Below are 21488 nucleotides of genomic sequence, written 5' to 3' on the forward strand. Positions count from 1 at the left end.
GGGCAGCAGATTTCCTTTTCTAAAGGACATTAGTGAACCAGATGGGTTTTAATGACAATCAATGATAGTTTCATGGCACCCTTTCTGAGACTAGCTTTCAATTCCAGATTTTTATTATTAAATTGAATTTAAATTCCACCAGCTGCCATGGTAGGATTTGAACCCGTGCCCCAGGGCATTAGTTCAGTGACATTACCACAACGCCAACATTCTGCTCTTTCAATGACCAGGAGGCAAGTTTTTTTTCCAACAAGCAATTTATTTACATGATATTTAATGTTACATCGAAAATTGGCAAAGATCATACATTAGAAGACAGCCTTGCTGTCCCTGAAACATTAGCAGGCAAAAAAAATCCATAGCATTGTTTGCTGTATTTATTATAAATCAGAATATATTTCGCTTACAATTAAATCATTTCGACAGACGACAAATTTATTCCAACAGTTATAAATAGATTTTCATTTTCCAATGAATCAAAATTCCTGTGTAAATTTCAAAGTTGCCATTTATTTATATATATATATTTGATTTTTTTTAAAAGTATGAAACTGACTTGAAATTATTTGTCCTGGTAGCAAGTTAATGCATCATCAGTTTCCAATGAAATTGGCATTAGAAATTACAGCATTTCTTCAGAGCATAATTCATTTAAAATCTGCTCAAAAATTTTAACCTTGTCCCACAATCACAGAACACAGAAGGAGGGGGTGATTTGGCCCATCAAGCCTATGCTGGCCCTTTGGAACAGATGTCCAATTAGTCCTGCACCCTGGGGAACAATAGTTCTTTTCACAGTGTAGTCAGGATCATCTTTGCACTGTGGCAAGGCTGTAATTTCCAACTTCTGATCACAGGCAAGGTTATGTGGAGTTAATCCCACGCCAATTCTATCTAAAAGGGACATGCTGTCTTTATGGGTAAGATTCTCTTGCTAACATTTTCCTCATCCCTCGGTGCACAGAGGTGAAGCAATGGTCAAGTAGAATTTCATCGCCGGGGACCTGCTTACCATGAAAATGGCCCATGAGCTCCACCCTTTGGGAACAAATGAAAGTCAAATGCTTTTCTGTGAAGGCAGTGGTCCGTCAAGAAGATCAGATTAGCTTCCTCTTCTCTCCCCACTTTCAACTACCCATCAAAAGGGAAGAACAAGTTCCATTTACCAAACCATTCCCACATCCAATGAAACGCAGTGACAATGAACCCAGGTTAATGAGGCAGGCAGCTTAGGGGCAAGGCAGCATGCTCAGTGCTCAGAGATGTACCCATTCTATCCTGCTTTGCATTGACAACCTGCCTGCTTGAAAATCTTGTTTTCAGTGTTTCTCTGTAGTGTTCCTCCCCTTGTGGGAGGAAGGGAGAGTGAATCGTAGCCACTCCTTTTGGTGTTCTATAATGGGAGGGAATCATTACACTGAGTTTCCACCCTCAGCCCCAACCTGTACTTCAAGATCTCCAATTATCCTTCTCCCTGCATTGAAATCCAACAGTCATCTCCTGCTGTATCTCCTTCTATCCTTGGATGTCAAATCTGTGGAACTCCTCACCTTCCTCAGTCACTTTCTTGCCGCTGTCCCTCCCACCCCAAAACCCACAGGCTTTCAAAGCCCAGGCTTGGTGTCAACTATTTCCAATTGTCACTTGGCCTTTTCAACTGTCCCACCTGCCTGCCTGCACCATGGGCCTCAACTTTCCCCCTGGGTTTCACAATGTAGAGAAATCTTCTTTCCCAAGTACCCAAGGAGCTGAAATTGCACCGTGCACTATTGGTAATGGACAATTAGACATGTTTGCATGAAATCGCGATGCCTGCTCTTTTTGGCAAAGATGATATATCTGTAGGGGACAGTAAGACGTACGATGTGGGCACTGTAAGATGTACCATGTGAGCACTGTAGGATGTACCTGGAGAGCACTGTAGGATGTACCACGTGGGCACTGTAAAATGTTCCATGGTGGGCACTGTAGAATGAACCGTGTGGGAACTGTAAGGTGTACCTGGAGAGCACTGTAAGATGTACCATGTGGGCACTGTAAGATGTATCTGGAGGGCACTTTAAGATGTACCTGGAGGGCACTGTAAGATATACCATGAGGTAACTGTAAGGAGCGGCTGGTTGTTTTCCTGTAAATATAAAATATTGTTGGGGAGAGTTTTTAACTACAGGGTTCAGAGTTGTGACAATGGATGGATATTGCTACATTGCAGGCCTCCCTGCACCCTCACTGTATGGAAATTTTGATTCATTTCTCCGCAACCCCTACTTACCCAGGACCTCAAACCTGTGGGCCTCGCTCCCTCCCTTAGTCTCACTTCCTCCAACAATCCACAGGATTTTAAACCCAAGCTCCTTTGACTCTAATCACTGTTCTTGCGTTACCTCATCCTGCTAACTATGTTTTTAAAACTTGACGTTCTGAACTTTGGCTTGAAACCGGAGCTTGCTGTCCCCCAACATGTGCTATTACCTTATCTCATCTTGCCTACTCTTTTTTAAAACCCTTTATTTCCTCTACTCTTCAGAACGAGGTTGCCTTGCGCTAAGGAAGTCCTTAGCCAAGTGACTACTCGTCAGGTGTAAGCCTAGAACCGTGAGTATAGGTAAGACATTCAACTGTAGATAGCATCACAGCTGAGGTCAATAAATCCCCTACCTATGGTAGAAGGGGAGGAGTGAGAGGGAAAGGGGGACAGACAGTGGGAAGGGGGTGAGGGAAAGTCAGACAGAGAAAGCCAATCCCATAATCTTTTGCAGCCAGGACTTGACAGTCATGAGCAGGAGTATGGTGATTGGTGTCTTAACCTAAACGTAGAGGCTGAGGGGAGGAATTGAGAGTACTCTCCTAAAACCCAAGTCATTAGAATAAAAAAGCTCTTTTTTTTTAAAAAAAAGCATCTTGAACATCCTTCATCAGGAATAACCCTTAATTTAGTAACTAAAACCCACTCTTCCTGCTCCCACCTCCTCATCCCCACCTCCATCTCGTAAACTGTCAACCTCAAACATTTTCAGTTTGTCGCCTCTTCAAATCATGCCGAGTTATTTAAGCAGGAGCATAAAATTGCATTTAGCAAATTGTTTAGTCACATTTTCTACAACAAGAGGTCAATATTATTGACCCCTTCTTTAAAACAATAACATTTCAGAGAAGGTTTCATTCAAACATATATTTCAATGCTCTCTCTCCTATATATATGGTGTTTGAAAATCATTACTTTTAAAACTCACTATCACATTGGCAGAAATACAGCATTAACTTCGAGAGGTCTAAACTGTCAGCCTCTCTGTGTGTAAACTCTGAACATTTCTTTAATAGTATCTGTACAGCTCTTTAAATTTTACATCAGACATCACCACGGCAACACATCTTTGCATAGGGAAATGAGAAATAGCCCTTTTAACATTGTGTTTCCTGAATTCCCTGGAGAAGTTAGAAAAACTATTAGGAAAAGTGACATGCTACTTAATTCTCTTAAAGTGAATTCAGTGACACAAACAACTGTGATTTCAGGTTTTTAACCCTATATATATTACATTTACAATCTAAATATATACAAGAGTGGTTGCTTATAAGTGAAGTGTATGATTCTGTTTAAAAAAATCAAATCTAAAAGAGAGGGGGAACAAATGGTCAGATTAAATATAGGCACAGCAAGGTAGTTGCAAACAACTAGTGAAGGATAATGAAAGCAGCTAATGCCTATTTACACAGAGATAAAGACAGCTATTTCAGTAGAGATTTCCCAGCATCAATTTAATCCTGTCAAACCATCTACACAGTTTATTTTTTGTTTTCCTCTGTCCAGCTGTCAATCTCCGCATGTTTGACTACAGATTACTGCTCCATTCCCATGTTCTCCGCCCCCACCCCGCACACGTCCCCTTCCTACTGGCCAGTTAATATCGAGCGGGAGATTTCTCTCGCAATTTGCAATTTTAATCTGCCTGGAGCAAGCATGCAATGAGGCCCAGGAGTTGAGTTACCCATGAGTCACACTATTGAGGGGCTTAGTGTGGGGTGGGATCTGCCACTCTCCTGATCACCCCTGCACCTGGATTTTGATCTGATTTAAATTCAGTGTTTTTGATTTGGGATTACTACTCATTCCCCATATTCCTCTCTGACTCCAGATTACACCTTGTACCCTGTTCCCCTTTAACTGCAGATTATTCTTACAGGGCGTGGCAGAGTAGATGCAGGAAGGATGTTTCCCCTGGCGGGGGATCTAGAACCAGGGAACACAGTCTCAGAATAAGGGGCAGGCCATTTAAGACTGCGATGAGGAGGAATTTCTTCACTCAGAGAGTGGTGAATCTGTGGAATTCTCTACTCCAGAGGGCTGTGGAAGCTCATTCATTGAGCATGTTCAAGACAGAAATCGATAGATTTCTAGACATTAAAGCTATCAAGGACTATGGGGATAGTGTGGGAAAATGGCATTGAGGTAGATCAGCCATGATCTGGTTGAATGGTGGGACAGGCTCGAGGGGCCAAATGGCCTACTCCTGCTCCTATTTCCTATGTTCTTGTACTTCCCCACTGAATTTAAATACCCCAGCTGAACTCATGTTCCTGGATCGTTAGTCCAGGCCTTTGGATTACTAAATGCTACTGTGCCCGTATCAAGGAAAGAGACGCAGAGATGCTAATCCTCCAGAGCTCAGACTTCTAATGAGAGAAGTTCAAAGAAGATGGCCTCACACTCTCGCCTCAAGATGGCTCAATGCACAGGGGCAACCATTTGAAAAAAATCACAGCTGAGATGGTCTGAGAGGAATGTGGAATTTACCACCATTCAGTCGCTGCATGAGGACAGAGATAGGGTGGCTGGGAAAGTGGAGTTGATGTAGAAATTCAGCTGCGATCTTATTGAGCGATGGAGCAGGCTCAAGGGGTCAAATGGCCTACATATTTCTTGTGTTCTTGTGAAAATGTGCACACACAATCGGACGTCTGCCATTTTTGTACTTTCTCCACCTTCAGATAGCTGTAACTAAAAAGCTGGAGGCATTTGTCTAACCCCATCCACTAGTTAACCCTCCAGGATTGTGCTGGAGTATTGGTACAGAAGCAGCATTACGTATTGTGTGCGTTTCTAATTTTCTCTGAACATTTTCCTTTAAAAATATTGGAATTGGGGAGGGGGAGAGGCTATTTGACCACATGGGACATTTGCAAGTGGGAGGTTATGTGGTGAAACCTCCAAGAATATGTCGAACCAGAGTTGATAACTCTAATGGCAGCTCCTGTGGTAGGACAGGGAAACAGCAGGGTTTTAAAGGGGATGAAAATTCAGGGATTGCATCAAAACTGCCAAGTATCCATTTAAAATAAAAACAAGAAATGCTGGAAATACTCAGCAGGTCTGGCAGCATCTGTGGAGAGAGAAGCAGAGTTAACGTTTCGGGTCAGTGACCCTTCTTCGGAACTTAGTATCAATTTAATATCTTCCACTTTAGTGTTAAAATGAAAAACAGACACGTCCCCACCCTAGTCATGATACAACTCTAGGTGTATTCTAATAGCTGTCTGTTGATATACAAGAGATAGAAGGAACTCTGCATTCTAAGATAAGTAAGATCTCTATTGTGGTTTAAGATCCAGAAAGAATTCACTTCTATTGATCCCTAAAGTCACCTTCCCCTTTAAGGACATATCACTGGCCATAATTGTTCTCCAGAGTTAGTTTCCCCTTTAAGAATCTATCAGTGGCAGTAGTGACCTGGAGAATTACTTTCCCTTTTAAGATGTCATGATTCCCAGTACTGATCTTAGGAATTACCTTCCCCTTTAAGAGCCTATTAGTGGCAGAACTGATGCTGACAGTTACCTTCCCCTTTAAGGAGTCATTGCTCACCTTTCCTTCAATGCCAGGTTGAGCCTAACCATTCCTTTTAAAAACAAAGAAATTTGTATTTTTCAACTGTGCAGATGTTAGAGAAAGCTAAATCGACCTCAGGGAATTCTCTCATCTACAATCTTGCTTCTTTTCCTTTCTCTTTTTTTTTCTTAAGCAACAATTCATTTAAAATTAAAGATCATTCTAAGTTTGTTTCATTCAACATTGCATTTTTCAGAAAGCTCTGAATTGGCATGGACTTTGACACTATTTATTTGTCCCTCAGAAGACACTGCTACAGAGGATTGCACAGTCCCTGTCGTACAAAATAAGCATTGGCAGTTTGTAGAAGGCATGCAAAGCGAGACTGCACCATCCCTTTAAATAAAGAAGGCCGAATTCCTACTTCCACCATCCCTTTCCTTCCCTTCACCCTTCTCACTTTCCTTAAAAACATCTGCACGCCCACATCAAGAAGCTTAGCCGGAAATGATGCTACAACAGATCTTCAGAGGCAATAAATCCAACAAAGCAGTGAGGTTACCTCCAAATATTTTTAAAAGTTGCCAATCAGCTATGACCCCTGAACCCCCCCCCTCTCCTACAAACCACATCTGACCCCAAGAGGTCATTGCAACCTCACCTCTAATACCTAACCCTTTGAAGACTGCAGGAGCATTTCATTACTGAATCAAAAATAAATATGTCAAGATCATAATTTTTTTGTTTCAAATATACTTCTCTATATATATATTATATTTAGTGTATCAGTAAATATATTGGAATTAAAAAGTGATTGGAGTGTTTCTATAAATATTGGATTGGAACAGGAGGACAGGAGAAGACTTATGTAAGGCCACAAGAGAGAGTACAGCATTCAAATGGCTCCTAAAGCTACCAGTTTGAGTTTGAACATCACAAAATAAAGGTGGAAAATAAGCTAAATTGAGCTCCAGTATTTTGAGGGGAAAAAAAAGTGTTAGAAAATAATTCCAATTAATGCAGGGTGATTCGAACTGTGATGCGAACAACAGCAAGTGCTGGAAATGCACAGCATGTCAGTCAACAGCTGAATGGATGTGGAGTGGGGGAACAAAAAAAAAGATCGATGTTTCAAGGGGAGCTAATTGACAAAAGGTCTTGCTTCCCCAGATGCTAATGTGCCCTTCTATTCTACTTTTAACGTTTTCTGTTGGATTTCTAGCTGTTTTGTTCTTTACTTCCTGTCTTAGAATAATTATTTCCAAGGTTCTGTTCATTTTGGCCAAAAAGTCCCCAAATGATCAAACGTAAGGTGTCCCAACGTCATCCAGCTCTGTTCCACCCACCACCCCTCTCACTGGTACTTTACTCCAACCCTGTCATCAGCATGCAATTTTTAAAATTAAAAATAAACTCAGAAAGGTTTAATTTTCCATTGGTAACACAATGTTGCCACGTGTTTGTGTAAAACTCCCTTGAAAACTATTTTAATGCAACTGGTTAACCCAATTTATGTTAAGGGAAGCTAAAGCCAGGATTAAAATGGCACAAAAAAAAGGTATTAAGCAGTGCGCCGTTTGATGGAATTAATCCCTGTTGTGCCTGCTCTTATGTAAAACAGCAAGTGCTGATGACAGCTCTGGGTTGGAGTGGAGCAAAGGTTATGTGGTTACAGAGTGTCATGGAGCTTAATTGACAGACACAATGTAGAATCATTTGCTGGGGGTGGGGACAGATTTCTTCTGTCTCCTCCTTGTTGCACTTGGGTTTATTTTGCTGCAACGAACAGACAGAGGAATCTTCCAACACGCTCTCTGCAAAAGATAGTTTCCTCCTCTGTAGACTTGCTAGTGCCTCTCTGTTGGCCCTGCTCAAAATATCCCCAGTGTTCACAAAATGAGCAAAAATAAATTTATAGATTTACTTTTTTTTTTAAAAATGACATCAACAATCGTGATATAAATTTTTTAGTTGAATCTCTTTCCTTAGCAACTATACAAAGTTACTTTATCCGAAATATTCCCTGGCCTTGTCTCATTTGCTTTGAAGACTCTTGGGCCTGTAGCATATTTCTGGTGTCTTCCAGTCTTATTTCAGATTTGCATTTTTTTAAAATCTTTCGTTCTCACTGGTTTCCTCCCCCTTCCCTTCGGCCGCAGTTGGGGGGGTGAGATCTCCCTTTTGGGGCACAGTGCTGCGCTGTCAGTCCTGCTTTGGTGCTGTATCTAAGTATTCTTTATATTATTTATTCTTTATGTGGGACTGCTCCCTGTGAGTGTCAGTGGGGCTGCTCAATGCTGGTGGGACCAGAGTTGTCAGGATGGAGCTCAATCATGCCTTTGCCTGATGGCTATACATGTCTGGCAGGTGCCACTGGATACTGATCGCTGGGTGTGATGGAGGGGACACTAACTGAGTTTGCCCTCCCTAGCTCCAGCCACTAGAGAGCCAAGACACCCATAGCCATGAAGCCGTCCTATTTACTTTAATCTCTAATATTAATTCATAATTCCTATTTCTGTCCTTTCAGACATTTGAACCAAAGTTGATTGGCAGGAACTGCATGCAGCATAGGTGAGAGCTATATTCACACACAGTACACTCAAGCTGAATTGTTAAACAGATCTCCTTTTTTTGCCTTTGGAATCTGGATGACATTGGCAAGGCTGTATTTAATGCCCATTCCATATTAATAGTCAACCACCCAGTGTGGGACTGGAGACACATATAGACCAAACCAGGTGAAAGAAGGAGTTTTCCCTTCCTTAAAGGATCAGTTGTTTTTAAAAATAAAAATGCCAAACCGACAGCTTTTTAGGGGTCACTTATTGCCAACCCACAGATTACCAGATTTATCAAATTAAGTTTCGCAAACTTGCCACAGTGGCCAGATTAGAGGTTGCATCTTCCACACTAGCCTACTCTGCCCAATCTGCATATACATGGCAACAGGACAAGACTAAACAAGGAGAGATTGCTTCTATGAGAGCGCCATGCATGGTATCAGACTAGAAAACTCACTTCTGCACCCATACACTCTCTGCCCAATTTATATTTATAAACTTTTTTTTAATAAAGTGTGAAAATTACATACAGATTTTAAGAAACAAACAAGCAAAACATTTTTAGCCTTGTAATCTCTGCTAGTGAAGGTAGCGATTTTAAAGTTTCCCATAATCACCCTCTTTTCTCCCTCTCAATGGCCGCATTAACCCATTTAAAATAAAGGCAGAATACAGCGAAATCCCAAGTCCTGTCCAGAATGGAGATGATTGGTAATTCCCCCCTCAATCACACCTGGAGCCCGTACCAATGTAAGTGACTGGGATTGCACTGTGTAACTATCCTCCACTAACTGCATTTTGCTGGCGAAATAATCCTGCTTTTATTGGGAGAGTCTGCTGTAGTTCCAGGCATGAGTTTGGTGGCTATCTGCTGTAGCTGATGAGCAAATTAGAACCACAAGTCACCCCACCTCCAACCCATTACCCACAGTAGTGTCACAATTCACTCTTAAAATAAATGGATTACTGGCTGTGCTAGAGGGATGGATTGAGGAACGTCAGAGAAATACAAATGTTAACTCATCAAAAAAAAGTGAGCCTTTACTCACTAATTATATATATATTTTTTGCAGTTTCTTTCAAGGTAAATAAATATACTCCTATATCTCTCAAAACAATTGATTACTGATGCTGAAAACTTGCACCATTCCCAACAAAATTCTACATTAGAATTTTTTGTGCTTATTAAAATACATAAAATCCTGCCACCAGCTATAATGAAAGAAAGACTTTCATTGCTAAACTGCCTGCCACCAGCTCAGGACATCCCAAAGTGCTTTACAGTACTTATTGAAGTGTAGTCTTGGGTACACCGTCATAGTGTGGCTTCTTGCACAGAGGCAAAGTTTCAGTGAACAATTCTGCCTTCGCATTCAGACCAGGCAACGGTTTATTAGAGCACTCAATGCCCCCCACCCCAACCACAGCACTCTTGCTCTTAAAATCGGTTCGTTCGCTCAGATCAAGCGCTTACCCCTTTGGCGTGTTGCAGGCATTTATTTACCTACTCTACCAAAGACAAGCTCAGCAAATAACATAAAACACATTTTTTAAACTGAACAACAAACATTCTTGGCTTTTTTTTGTGTTTCTAACTGAAGCAGTCAGCAAAACTTTTATTCCAACCATTATATACATTAATATATCTTTTTAAAGTGAGCTCAATATTCAATTTGTCACTACACCCTGAGTAAAGCTAAACCAGGGATCTCCAGGGAGCAAGCTTCAGGTCTTTACACTGCTTCCCTTTAATCATTATTATTTCTGCACTTGCGTATGTGGGTGTGTGTGCGCAAGTGTGATCGTGTGTTTATGCACGGCTGTCAGCGTCTGTAATGTGTTTGAGAATGTATACATGCATGCGGTGGTGAATGTGCTTTCTTGTATGCAGTTAAGTGTATGTTTGTGAATGACAATGCACGTTATGTCCGCATGTGTTTATGGCTGTGTGCATATTTGCACATATGTGTATGTGACTGTATAAATAAATATATATATATATGAGACCGCATGTGTAAGTGTGTTTGTAACTGCAGCATCTGTAAGTGTTTATGTGACTGAGACTGTGCAAACATATGAGTGTGCAAGTACGAATGTGAGTGCGCGGTTGTATCCAAATTTCACTGTTCCTTTTCCTTGTCCTTTAAGGAGATCCGAAATTAGCTTTCAGTGGCAGGAGTAGTGTCAGGGGGAGCCTCTGGCTTTTCGGTGAGGGACTTGTACATCTCAGAGTTCAAGAACCTAGGGAAGGAGTCTCTGTGCATTAGGCTGTATATCTGTAGCTGAGCATCCTCAAACATAAGAGGGCATGGATTCAGCAAGTTCCTGTTGACTATTTCTCGCACACGAGAGTCAAGACTCACCTGCAAACAGCACAAAGAAAAAATAACTGAAGTGCACATTTAATTATTATACAATCTCACTCGAGGCTGTTCAGCAACTTCCACTATCTAATGTAAGCTCTGTGCTTCATTTAGGCCCATTCAAGAAGGTCGCTTACCCATAACTACCATTCTCCTAAAGGTCATGAATGATCTGCATGTCCAAAGTAATCGCTGGTTGATGGCTGAATATTCATTAGTAAAGGCACCACCATCATGTGAGCTTCCCAACATAGGTTATGAGTCACTGCTGACAAATGAGGCTGATTTATTCCCAATCATTACTGCCTCAGTCAGTTGATCCCAAGTTTTTTTTTATTCTTTCACGGGATGTGGGCATCGCTGGCAAGGTCAGCATTTATTGCCCATTCCTAATTGTCCTTGACAACTGAGTGGCTTGTCAGACCATTTCAGAGGGCAGTTAAGAGTCAACCACATTGCTGTGGATCTGGAGTCACATTAGGCCAGGCCAGGTAAGGACAGCAGATTTCCTTCCCTGAAAGACATTAGTGAACCAGATGGGTTTTTACAACAATCATTGATAGTTTCAGGACACCATTACTGAGATTTCTTTTTTATTAATTAATTGAATTTAAATTCCACCAGCTGCCATGGTGGGATTTAAACCCGTGCCCCCAGGGCATTAGCCTGGGCCTCTGAATTACTAGTCCAGTGATATTACCTCTATGCCACTGACTTCCATATATATCTAATTAAATACTCTCCATGGCCCAGTTATTAAAAGCATCCAAAGATGCAATTGAGCCATTCAGATCAGATAGGCCTCGATCCAGTCCCGATTATACTGGTCAGTCTCATTAATAGTCATCAAAGGACACAGTTACCAATGGGAAATGCTTTTAATGGTCAGTTATATCAGTGGTCAGTGGTGTAAATTGTCAATGATGCCATTGGTCAGTACTATTCAATGTTGTCAATGCTCAATATTGCAAATTGTCACCATAACCAACTGTACAACGTACATGGTGCCAATGGTCACTGCTGTCAGTGGTCAGCACTATGAAAAGTTAATTTCAATGGTCGTCAATATAAGCAGTGATCAGTGTTAGAAATGGCCAGTGGTCTGAATGGACAGTACTATGAAGGCCCATTGGTCAGTATTATAAATGTCCAGTGCTATAAATGTCTGAGGTCAATATTATGGTCAATGCTGACAGTGGCCAGTATTATAAATAGCCAGGGGTCAATATGAATGGCAAATGCTGTCAGTGGTCAGTATTATGAATTGTCAGTAATGTGAATGGCCAGTACTATGAATGTCCACTGGTCAGTATTATGGTCAATGCTGACAGTGGCCAGTGGTTAGTATTATGAATGGCCAGTGGTGTCAATGGTCAGTAGTGTTAATGTTAAGTACTGCCAATGCTCAGTACTAACAATTACCAATTTAGAGAGCATCCTCCATTCTCTGTGGTTCTGTGTGTACCTCCTCTAACTGCAGCAGATCTACTTGTGTGCTGCAAGTAAAGGGATCAAGTTTCATTGGCTTCAATGTACTCAACCTCTATTTGCTAAAACATAGGAGTTAATGAATGTAGGCATTTAAAAAAGTAAAATCTAAAATAGCATATATGGCCAATGGATCAGTACTTTTCATTGACAGCAGCAGTCCCTGGTTGGGGGGCGTTTCTGGCCATTGACAATCCCAGGGCTAACACAGACTGTGCTAATCACGTGTGGTCCTAATTGTTGGCATTATTGCTAAATATTCATATTTGTACTGCTGACAGTATTCATCATTAACAGTGCTGACAGAAAATAACCACCGACAGTACTATTCATAGAGAGTTCTCAGCAGTGACAGTAATACTGATCAAGCGTGCTAAACATTGGCAGCACTAACTAGACAGTATTAATCATAGACAGTACAAACTTAAATACCAATCCTTTACAGTACTAATTATTGACAGTAATTTCATGGTACAAATTGGTCAAATCCAAATCAATTACAGTTCGAACCACTGAGTGTGCTCATTAATACTACCAATTATTAACGCTACTACTCATTAAGATAACTAATCATAGACAATACTAAACCTCAATGCTATCTATGTTTAACAGATGAATCTGTTAAACTCATTAGCAGTACTAATTGGCATCAGGAATACTTATTGGTAGCATTAATCTTTGACGGTACTAATCATTGACAGTGCTTACCTCTACTCACCTTCTCCTTCCAGCTTACAACCTGTGACAGAAGAAAAGAAGTGAGCACAGCCTTTTATGTTATCTGGGTGTCTTAGTCTTGTGTTTGCCCACAGTAATTCTCTCACCTCTCTTGGAGACAGTATTGAAATGTAGTCTTCGTATATTGTCCTTGCTCTTTCTGCAACCACCTTCGTGTTCTTTTCTTTTTTGAAGTCTTCGCATGCTAGCCAAAAAAGCATGTTCTCCTCGCTGTACTCTGTCCGCAGAAACTCACGGAAAACATTCCTGCCAGCTTCAGTCCTCATCACCTTGTCAAAACCCTGAGTCCAGGATGTGATTTCCTCCAGTGATGGCAGAGCGTTGCTAGTTAATAAAAGGAAACAAATGGTTCGGTAAATCGATCAACTCAAACTAAAATTGTCCGGTGTAAAACAGAACATTGACTGCCATAAGATGCTGATATCTTTAAACCATAGAAGTTTACAGCACAGAGGAGGCCATTTGGCCCATCATATCTGTACTGGCTCTATGCTAGAGCAATCCAACATTCTCTGCACATCCTTGTATCTTTCTGTTTCAAATAATGATCCAGTTGTTCTTTAAGAGATGGAATGATCTCTATCTCAATCACGCCCTGCAGCAAAGCGTTCCGTACTACCTCCATACAACAACTTGGTAAAGAAACTCTTTGACCTCACTTTCTTACAGAAAATCCCTCATCACTGACTGCCTGACCAGAGAAGGGAAAAATGCCTTTGCCATTCACTATCAAAAGACTTCCTTATTTTAAAAATCTCAATTAAATATCCTCTAAGCCATCTCTATCTCAATTGAAATAATCCCAGGCTCTCAAGTTTCTTCTGAAGAACTATAGTTTCCCATCATCAGCATCATCCAGTGAATCTTCGCTGTTCATTTCTTTATGGCTTTTGTCCTTTCTACAATCAGTCCCCCAAACTGCACACATTACCCTACCTGTTCTCTGACTGATCAGAACTTCTTTACTCTTGTAAATCTTTGCTTCTATTTATAAAACCAAACATGCTGTTGGCTCTTTAAAAAATTCTTTACTTACTTGCATTAGAAAGCTCAGGGAACTATGCACTTGTACCCCTAGATTCCTCTATTCATCTCTCTCACCACAGTCAGTGGCATCCTTTTGAGTACACACACCCATTCCTTGTTTTTCGTCCGAAGTGCATTACCTCACACTTGTTCACATTTAATTGCATTTTCCACCTTCTTGCTCATTCTGCTAACCTGTTTACATCTCCCAGAGGTCTTTCATGAACCTCGTGGTTGTTTGTCCAACCTGCTACCTTAGCATTGTCAACAGATTGAGATTGTGCTCCCTGTGCCCAAAACCTGATCATCCGTAGATACAGAGAACAAATATGGCTCCAACATCAGCCTCTTGGGTCCAAGCAACGCCTATTTACCCCAACTCTTTGTCTCTGGTTCTCTAGCTAACTTTCTAACAATGCCACTACCATCTCATACCATCTAAAAGCCTCTCGAGGCATTTATTGAACACCTTTTTAAAATCCTTATACACAGCACATACCGTACCCTTTTATCTGTTCAGCCATGTAATAGTTTTTGAAGACATTTGTCAAACACAGCTTGCATTTAACAATTCTATGTTGACTGACCTTAATTAACCCATGCATTTCTACAACTCATGCATTTTATCTCTAGTTACAGATTCTAAGGGTTTGCTCACAACTGGTGTATTGTTAGTGGCTTATCCATCATTCCCTTCTTGAACACTATATTGCTTCAATCTTTGAGAAGAGAGCTTGTTCTGATGCAAATAATCATGATCAAAGGTTTCTCCATTTAGAACAAAGTCAAACATGCTTTTCATAAGCTGCTTATAATTTCACTACAAATACAGAGCAAAACACTTCTCCCTCTGATCATTTATACAACACAAATACTCATTTTGTTATGTATGGTTGAGATTTAGTAGGAAGAAAATCTAGTCAGTTGTACCACCAAGTCACACAGCGTCAATTTCCTGGGGAGTCACCACTGCCAAGAGGCTTAACTGGACCAGCCACATCAATACTATGACTACAACAGTAGACAGAGGCTGAGTACTCAAGTGAATCCCCTCTTGAGCCCTCAAAGCCAAGTGTCAAGTCAGGCGTATGAATGAATGCTCCCCACTGGCCTGGATGGGTTAAGCTACAGCAACACTCAAGACGCTCGACACCATCCAGGACAGAACAGTTCACTTGGTCAGTGCCTCTAGACTCCAGATCAACTCCTTCCATCACTGGTGCACTGTGGCTGTTGTAGGCACCATTTATAATAGCTCACCAAGCTGACCTATTCAACATCTCCCATCTTCTACCCCACCCCCCACCCCCAACCACCAAGAAGGACAAGAACAGCACCATTGCCTTTAAGTGCCCCTCTAAATCACACACCATCCTAGGCTGAGCAAACATGACCAGTCCTTTATCATTGCTGGGCCAATATACTGGAACTCCCTACCCACCACCAGTGAGGGAGCAGCATCATCACAGGACCGCGGAAATTCAAGGAGAAGGTCGACCACCAATTTCTCAGGGCAACAAAATGCTGGCCTTGCTTGTACCCAGACAACAAATGAAAAAAAAAACACTCCACTTTGAAACAGTGAGGGGACGCTTCCTTGAGGGGATCAGTTTTCCTCATCTTTCAGCACCCTGGGATCCATCCAGCTGCTCTCACCAAGCCAGATGAGACAGAGTTGGGATCGGGCTGTGATGCCCGCCATAGTCGAATATAGTTTGTCGAAGGCTCACACATGCAAAATAGCCAGGGTAAGTGATGTGTTACTTACCATCACACAATAAGTTATTGCTTGAACTGGTAACTTGGTTATAGCAGGTATTAAGATCTGAGCAGTTAGAAAACAATGCGTGAGGTCTTAAAGCAGCAATAGCATGTAGCATTTGGGTACACGTGACTTTTACCTGTTGTCCTCCTCTGTTTTCTTCTTTTTAATCCACCGCGAAAGGCCATTTGTCTGCATTTCTCTTTCAGTTCTGGAAAAGGATCACTACCCAAAACTTTAACCTGTCTCTGCTCCCTTTAGACCCTGACAAGTCTGTTCTATTTCCAGCTCCTTTTCTCTCTTTATATCACCTCTGTTGCTGTTATTGGGGGACTACTGTGATTGGCCAGGCTGGCTCGCCTGTTTGTTGAGTGACATATTTGTTTTTGTGAAGTATGGAAAAGCGAAAAACAACGATGGGAGGTGCTTATGTACAGAACACAAACAGGTCTGTAAACACGTGCATTACTCCACAGCTCAACAACACTGCCAGTGTTAGAAGGATGATTCCCCAAAGGCGGAGTCAAATTCAACTGACACAAACACACTGGAAAGTGGAAAAAGTTAAAGAGCCCATCTTCCGAGCAGCATAGTGGGACACATCTCCACTTTGTAAGAAGATCGGTTTTACTGGATGCTAGGTCACTTCACCACGCTTGTGTCAAACTTCCAGATTTACTCTTCCTCAAATTGGCCTGGGGTTTTCTTTTTAAAAATCAGGGGTCTTTTTGCCTCGCCCAGGAGATCATGTGGCTTTTGGATGGGGTGGGGTGGGGGGGAGTCTATAAACTATGATACAAGGTATTACAACTGTGTGGGACAGGCTGAGATGGACCACAGGTTATTTTCTGTGCACCATTGTCCATATGTTCATAAATGGGCGACTCTGGTGGCACGCTCACATGAGCCACAAGGTTGTGGATTCAAATAAAAACAAAAAGTGCTGGAAATACTCAGCAGGTCTGACAGCATATGTGGAGGGAGAAGCAGAGTTAACGTTTCAGGTCAGTGACCTTTCAGTTGCGGATTCAAGCTTGACTCCAGAGACTGGGGCACAAAATCCAGGCTGATACTCCAGTGCTGTACTGAGGGAGTACTGCACTGTCAGAGGTGCCTATTTTGAACGAGACGTTAAACTGAGACCTCGTCTGCCCTCTCAGATGGATGGAAAAGATCTATTGGCACAATACTGAAGAGCAGGGAAGTTCTCCCCGGTGTACTTGCTCATGTTTATCCCTCAATCAACATCTGGTCACTTATCTCATTACTGTTTGTGGGAGCTTGCTGTGCATATATTGAACACTGTATTTCTCTATATTACATCAGTGACTACACTTCAAAAGTACTTCATTGGTTGTAAAGCACTTTGGGACATTCTGAAGTCATGAAAGGTGCTATATAAATGCAAGGCTTTATTTTTATTTACTTCAGTGAGGGGTGTGCTATGGGGCATTCGCTCTTCGCTGCTGCTTACTGACCCCCAGCTGTCGGTGCATGGGTCTGGTCTTGAACCAGCGCGGGTGAAACAGTGCCAAGAACATCATAAAAAGGGACAAGTATACTTTTTCTGTAGGGTTTTTTTTCCGTAGTCCAATCGCTCATGAATCCCAAGTGCAGACTGGTCAGACTCAAACATTGTCAGCCAGCTCTATATCTGAGGGAAATCCTGAGCAGTTTAATACAACGACGGCCTCTAGTAAGTATTTTTACATACACAACTCCATCATTCAAAGCAGAACATGTTTGACAGCACATTCTGAAGCTCCTTTCACATTTCAAGGTCTTTGTGGCAACTTCACCAACTGCTCCTTCAAAAACCCATCCCTTTATTTAGTATAAAACATGCAGCTATCAGTGAATTATGGATGCAGTAATATGCAGGGAAGAGGTGCTCTGCAAGCAGGCTCTGGGAGATTTCTGTCTATGTATTATGCACACACCAATACTCTGATGTGTCACAAGCCTTGCCCACCCTCTTTTTCAAAAGAAAAACTGTATAAAAGGGGAGGGAAATTTTCTTGTCAGTTGAACCCCTAACTGACCTGACCATTTTCTGAAATCAACCAAGCTTTAATTGATCTCAGAAAGGCACAGAAAACACAACCTAATTGACACTTGGAGCCACTTTGAACAAGAGAACAAGAAATGATGCCAAGGTTTTGCAGAGAATTGCAGAAGAGATTTACTAGAGTGGCACCAGGTATGAGGGACAGTTTTGTGGAGAAACTGGGGAAGCTGGAATTGTTCTCCTTAGACCAGAGAAGGTTATGGGGAAATTTGATAGAGATGTTCAAAATAATGAAGGATTTTGATAGAGTAAATAAGGAGAAACTGTTTCCACTGGCAGGAGGGTCAAAAAACAAACAGATTTAAGATAATTGCCAAAATGAGGAAGATGAGGAAGTATTTGTTTTATGCAGCGTTTTTTGTGGTCTGCAATGCGCTGACTGAAAGGGCAGCAGATTCAATAGTAACTTTTAAAAAAAAGTAATTGAATATATTTTTGAAAAGGAGAAATTTGCAGGGCTATGGGGAAAGAGCAGGGGAGAGGGACTAATTGGAAAGCTAGTTCAAAGAGCCAGCACAGGCTCAATGGGTTGAATGGCCAACTCCTGTGCTGTATCATTGAATGCAGAATAATCGAGTACAAACATGTGGCTGAAATATTAAATTAATATTTTGCTCCACTGTGGAGAAGGATATAAACTGAGACTAGAGATTAATTTCAGGGCAAATACTCAGAGATTAATATAAATAGAGATATTGTAATAAAGCCAGACAAATCCCCTGATCCAGACGAGTATAGGAAAGGAAATTGGAGATACATTAGTTCTAATCTTCTAAAGATTGCTGGATTCAGGGCTAGTACCAGAGGATTACAAGGTACATTTCTTCAAGAAAAGGAAGGGAAAGGTACAAATGACCTAATTACTGAGAGCAAAGTTAATGACTATTGGGAAAATTTCCAGAATCCATATCAAAACAGAAGTGAGCACTTGGAAAAGTATCAGCTGATTAGGGAGGATCGGCATGGATTTGTAAAAGGGAAGGCATGTTTAATTAACCTAATCGAGTTCCAAGGCAGTGGATGCAGGAGGGTCAACAGATATCAGATGCAACTGATTTTCATAAGAGCATTTGTTAAGGTTCTGAACAAGAGACTGCTCGCTAAAAGTAGGGTGCTTGGAACTGGACAATGCTTTGGCTCACAAGTAGGAAATTGATTGCAAGGTAGAAGACAAGAGAATTAAGCAAAAGCAAGCATTAATTTCTTCAATTAAACAGGCACTGGTCAGACCTAATCTGGAATTCAGTTTTGGCTACCACACCATAGGAAAGATTACACAGGCCTGGGAGAATGCCCAATGATTGCTGGGGAGGTATAGCAGATTTCCTTCCCTAAAAAGGGCATTAGTGAACCAGTTGGGTTTTTATTAACTCCAGAGCTTTATACTCTCTTACTGATACCAGCTTTTATCCCAAGATCAATTAAAAAAAAAACTGAATTCAAATTCTCAAACTGCCATGGTAGAATTTGAACTCATATTTAGACTATTGTACCTCTGCCAACTCTTTGCTAGAGCTATCCAATTGGTCCCACTCCTGTGCTCTTTTCCCACAGCCCAGCAAATGTTTTCCTTTCAAGTATTTGTCCAATTCTCTTGTGAATGTTACTATTGAATCTGCTTCCACCGCCATCTCAGGCAGTGCATTCCTACTCGTAACAACTCACTGCGTAAATAAATTCATCATGTCGCCTCTGGTTCTCTTGCCAATTGCCTTAAATTGGTGTCTATGGTTACTGACCCTGCTACCACTGGAAACAATTTCTCCTTATTTATGCTATCAAAATCGCTCATGATTTTGAACATCTCTGTCAAATCTCCCCTGAACCTTCTCTGCTCCAAGGAGAACAATCCCAGCTTCTCTGTATACCGGAAGTCCCTCACCCCAGTACCATTGTCATAACCTTCCTCTGTCCTCTCTCAAAGGCCTTGACATCCTTTCCTAAAGTGTGGTGCCCAGAATTGAATACAATACTGTAGCTGAGACCTAACTGATGTTTTATAAAGGTTGGCATATCTTACTTGCTTTTGCATGCCATTCCTCTATGAATAAAGTCAAGGATCTCATATGCTTTCTGTTTTAAACAGCCTTTTCACCTTGTCCCACCACCTTCAAAGATTTAGTGTACATACACCCCCAGGTCTCTCAGTTCTCCAGATTATTAATTAGTCCAACAACAGAATCACTATACCACTGCAGCTAGTAAATGCATTTGTGAAGACTTCCCCTTTTGGATTCATGTGCTGTTCCACTCAAGGCACTGAGCAAATAATCCATGGTGACAATTTAATATGGCACTCTGGGTTTTCTGTATAATTGGAGGCTCTGTCTTTCAGAAGAGATGTTACACACAACTGTTTTTTGTTTGCTCTGATAGAAGTTAAAGATTTCACTATAAGAAGAGGAGTGGGTTCTCCTAATGTCTCAGCCTTCATTCCTCGTCACCAGACGATGGGTTTAACTGGCCATAGATCCCTTTTGTACCAAAATGACTGCCTAGCAACAGCAACTGCACTTCCACATGACGCACATTTGGACATTTCTAAGAGATGTGATGAGGCACAATAAAAGTGGAAGTCCCTTTTGTTTCCTTTCTAACAACATTGCAATCATGTCCTTTTAGAATATTACTGGGAACCGTGACCAGAGAAGATTGTCACAAAAGCCTTATGCAATCTCTCTTCATAAATTGCCTTAGGAGCAGCGAAGTTCTTCTTGTCTCTCCACAGATGCTGCCAGACCTGCTGAGTATTTCCAGCATTTTCTAATTTTATTTCAGATCTCCAGCATCCGCTGTATTTCGCATTTGTGTCACTAACAGATTATCTGGTCATATCTGTGCTGTAAACCTCTATGGTTCTGAGAAATAATCAGGTACTGAATAAATGCCAGTCTTAATATAAAAATGTTTTGTGGTTAACACTGAAAATTGAGGTGCAACTTATTTGATCACTGATTTGTAAGGTCATTATGAATATGGTGGACTGCCTACTCTCTTCCCACACAGTAGTAGTTTTGCCAAACACTTAACCAATTTTTTACGCAGTGAGTTATAATCATCTGGAACTCACTGTTTGCAAGGGGCAGTGAAAGCAGGTTCAATAATGACTTTCCAAAAGGGAATTGGATATAAACTTGAAAAGGAGAAATGTGCAGGTCTATGGCGAAAGAGCAGGGGAGTTATCCAATCTGTCTTGTACCTACATTTATCCCGAAACCAATATCAGGAAGAAACAGATTATCTGGTCATTATCTCATTGCTGTTTGTGGGAGCTTGCGGTGTGCAAATTGGCTGCCATATTTCCTATATTACTACACTTCAAAAAAAGTATTTAATTGACTGTAAAGCTCTTTGGGACATCAGGAAGTAGGGAAAAGCGTCATATACATGCAAGCTCTGTCCTCTCTTAGGGGAATTCTTTCTCCACACCGTTCATCATTAACAATAGAGAGCTGCAAGCAGAGTATCACTGAGGGAGCTCAATATTTGTGAAGAGAAATAACTGTGGTTGAGGAAAACTAAACATTTCGGGGGGAATGAAAATGTGAAAACTCCTACAATCTGGAAAGTAAACGCAGCTGGAAGGTCTTAACTTCGCCAAAATCAATAAATGTCCTCATAAGACCGCTTTTGCTGGACTGGGCAACAATGT

At 41.3% G+C, this 21488-nt stretch overlaps 1 protein-coding gene across 1 annotated transcript; it reads right to left on the reverse strand.

Annotated features, from left to right (window-relative positions):
• Positions 1–10550: 10550 nt before the first annotated feature.
• LOC137376158 (regulator of G-protein signaling 17-like) lies at positions 10551–15966 on the reverse strand. Its single transcript, XM_068044182.1, has 3 exons — positions 15908–15966; positions 13067–13304; positions 10551–10754 (listed from the first exon to the last, which is right to left on the reverse strand). The coding sequence occupies exons 1-3, from the start codon at positions 15964–15966 to the stop codon at positions 10551–10553; spliced, it is 501 nt and encodes a 166-aa protein (XP_067900283.1).
• Between the last annotated feature and the right edge of the window lie 5522 nt (positions 15967–21488).

The sequence above is a fragment of the Heterodontus francisci genome, chromosome 13 (genome assembly GCF_036365525.1).
Source record: "Heterodontus francisci isolate sHetFra1 chromosome 13, sHetFra1.hap1, whole genome shotgun sequence".
In the NCBI taxonomy this organism is placed as follows: domain Eukaryota; kingdom Metazoa; phylum Chordata; class Chondrichthyes; order Heterodontiformes; family Heterodontidae; genus Heterodontus; species Heterodontus francisci.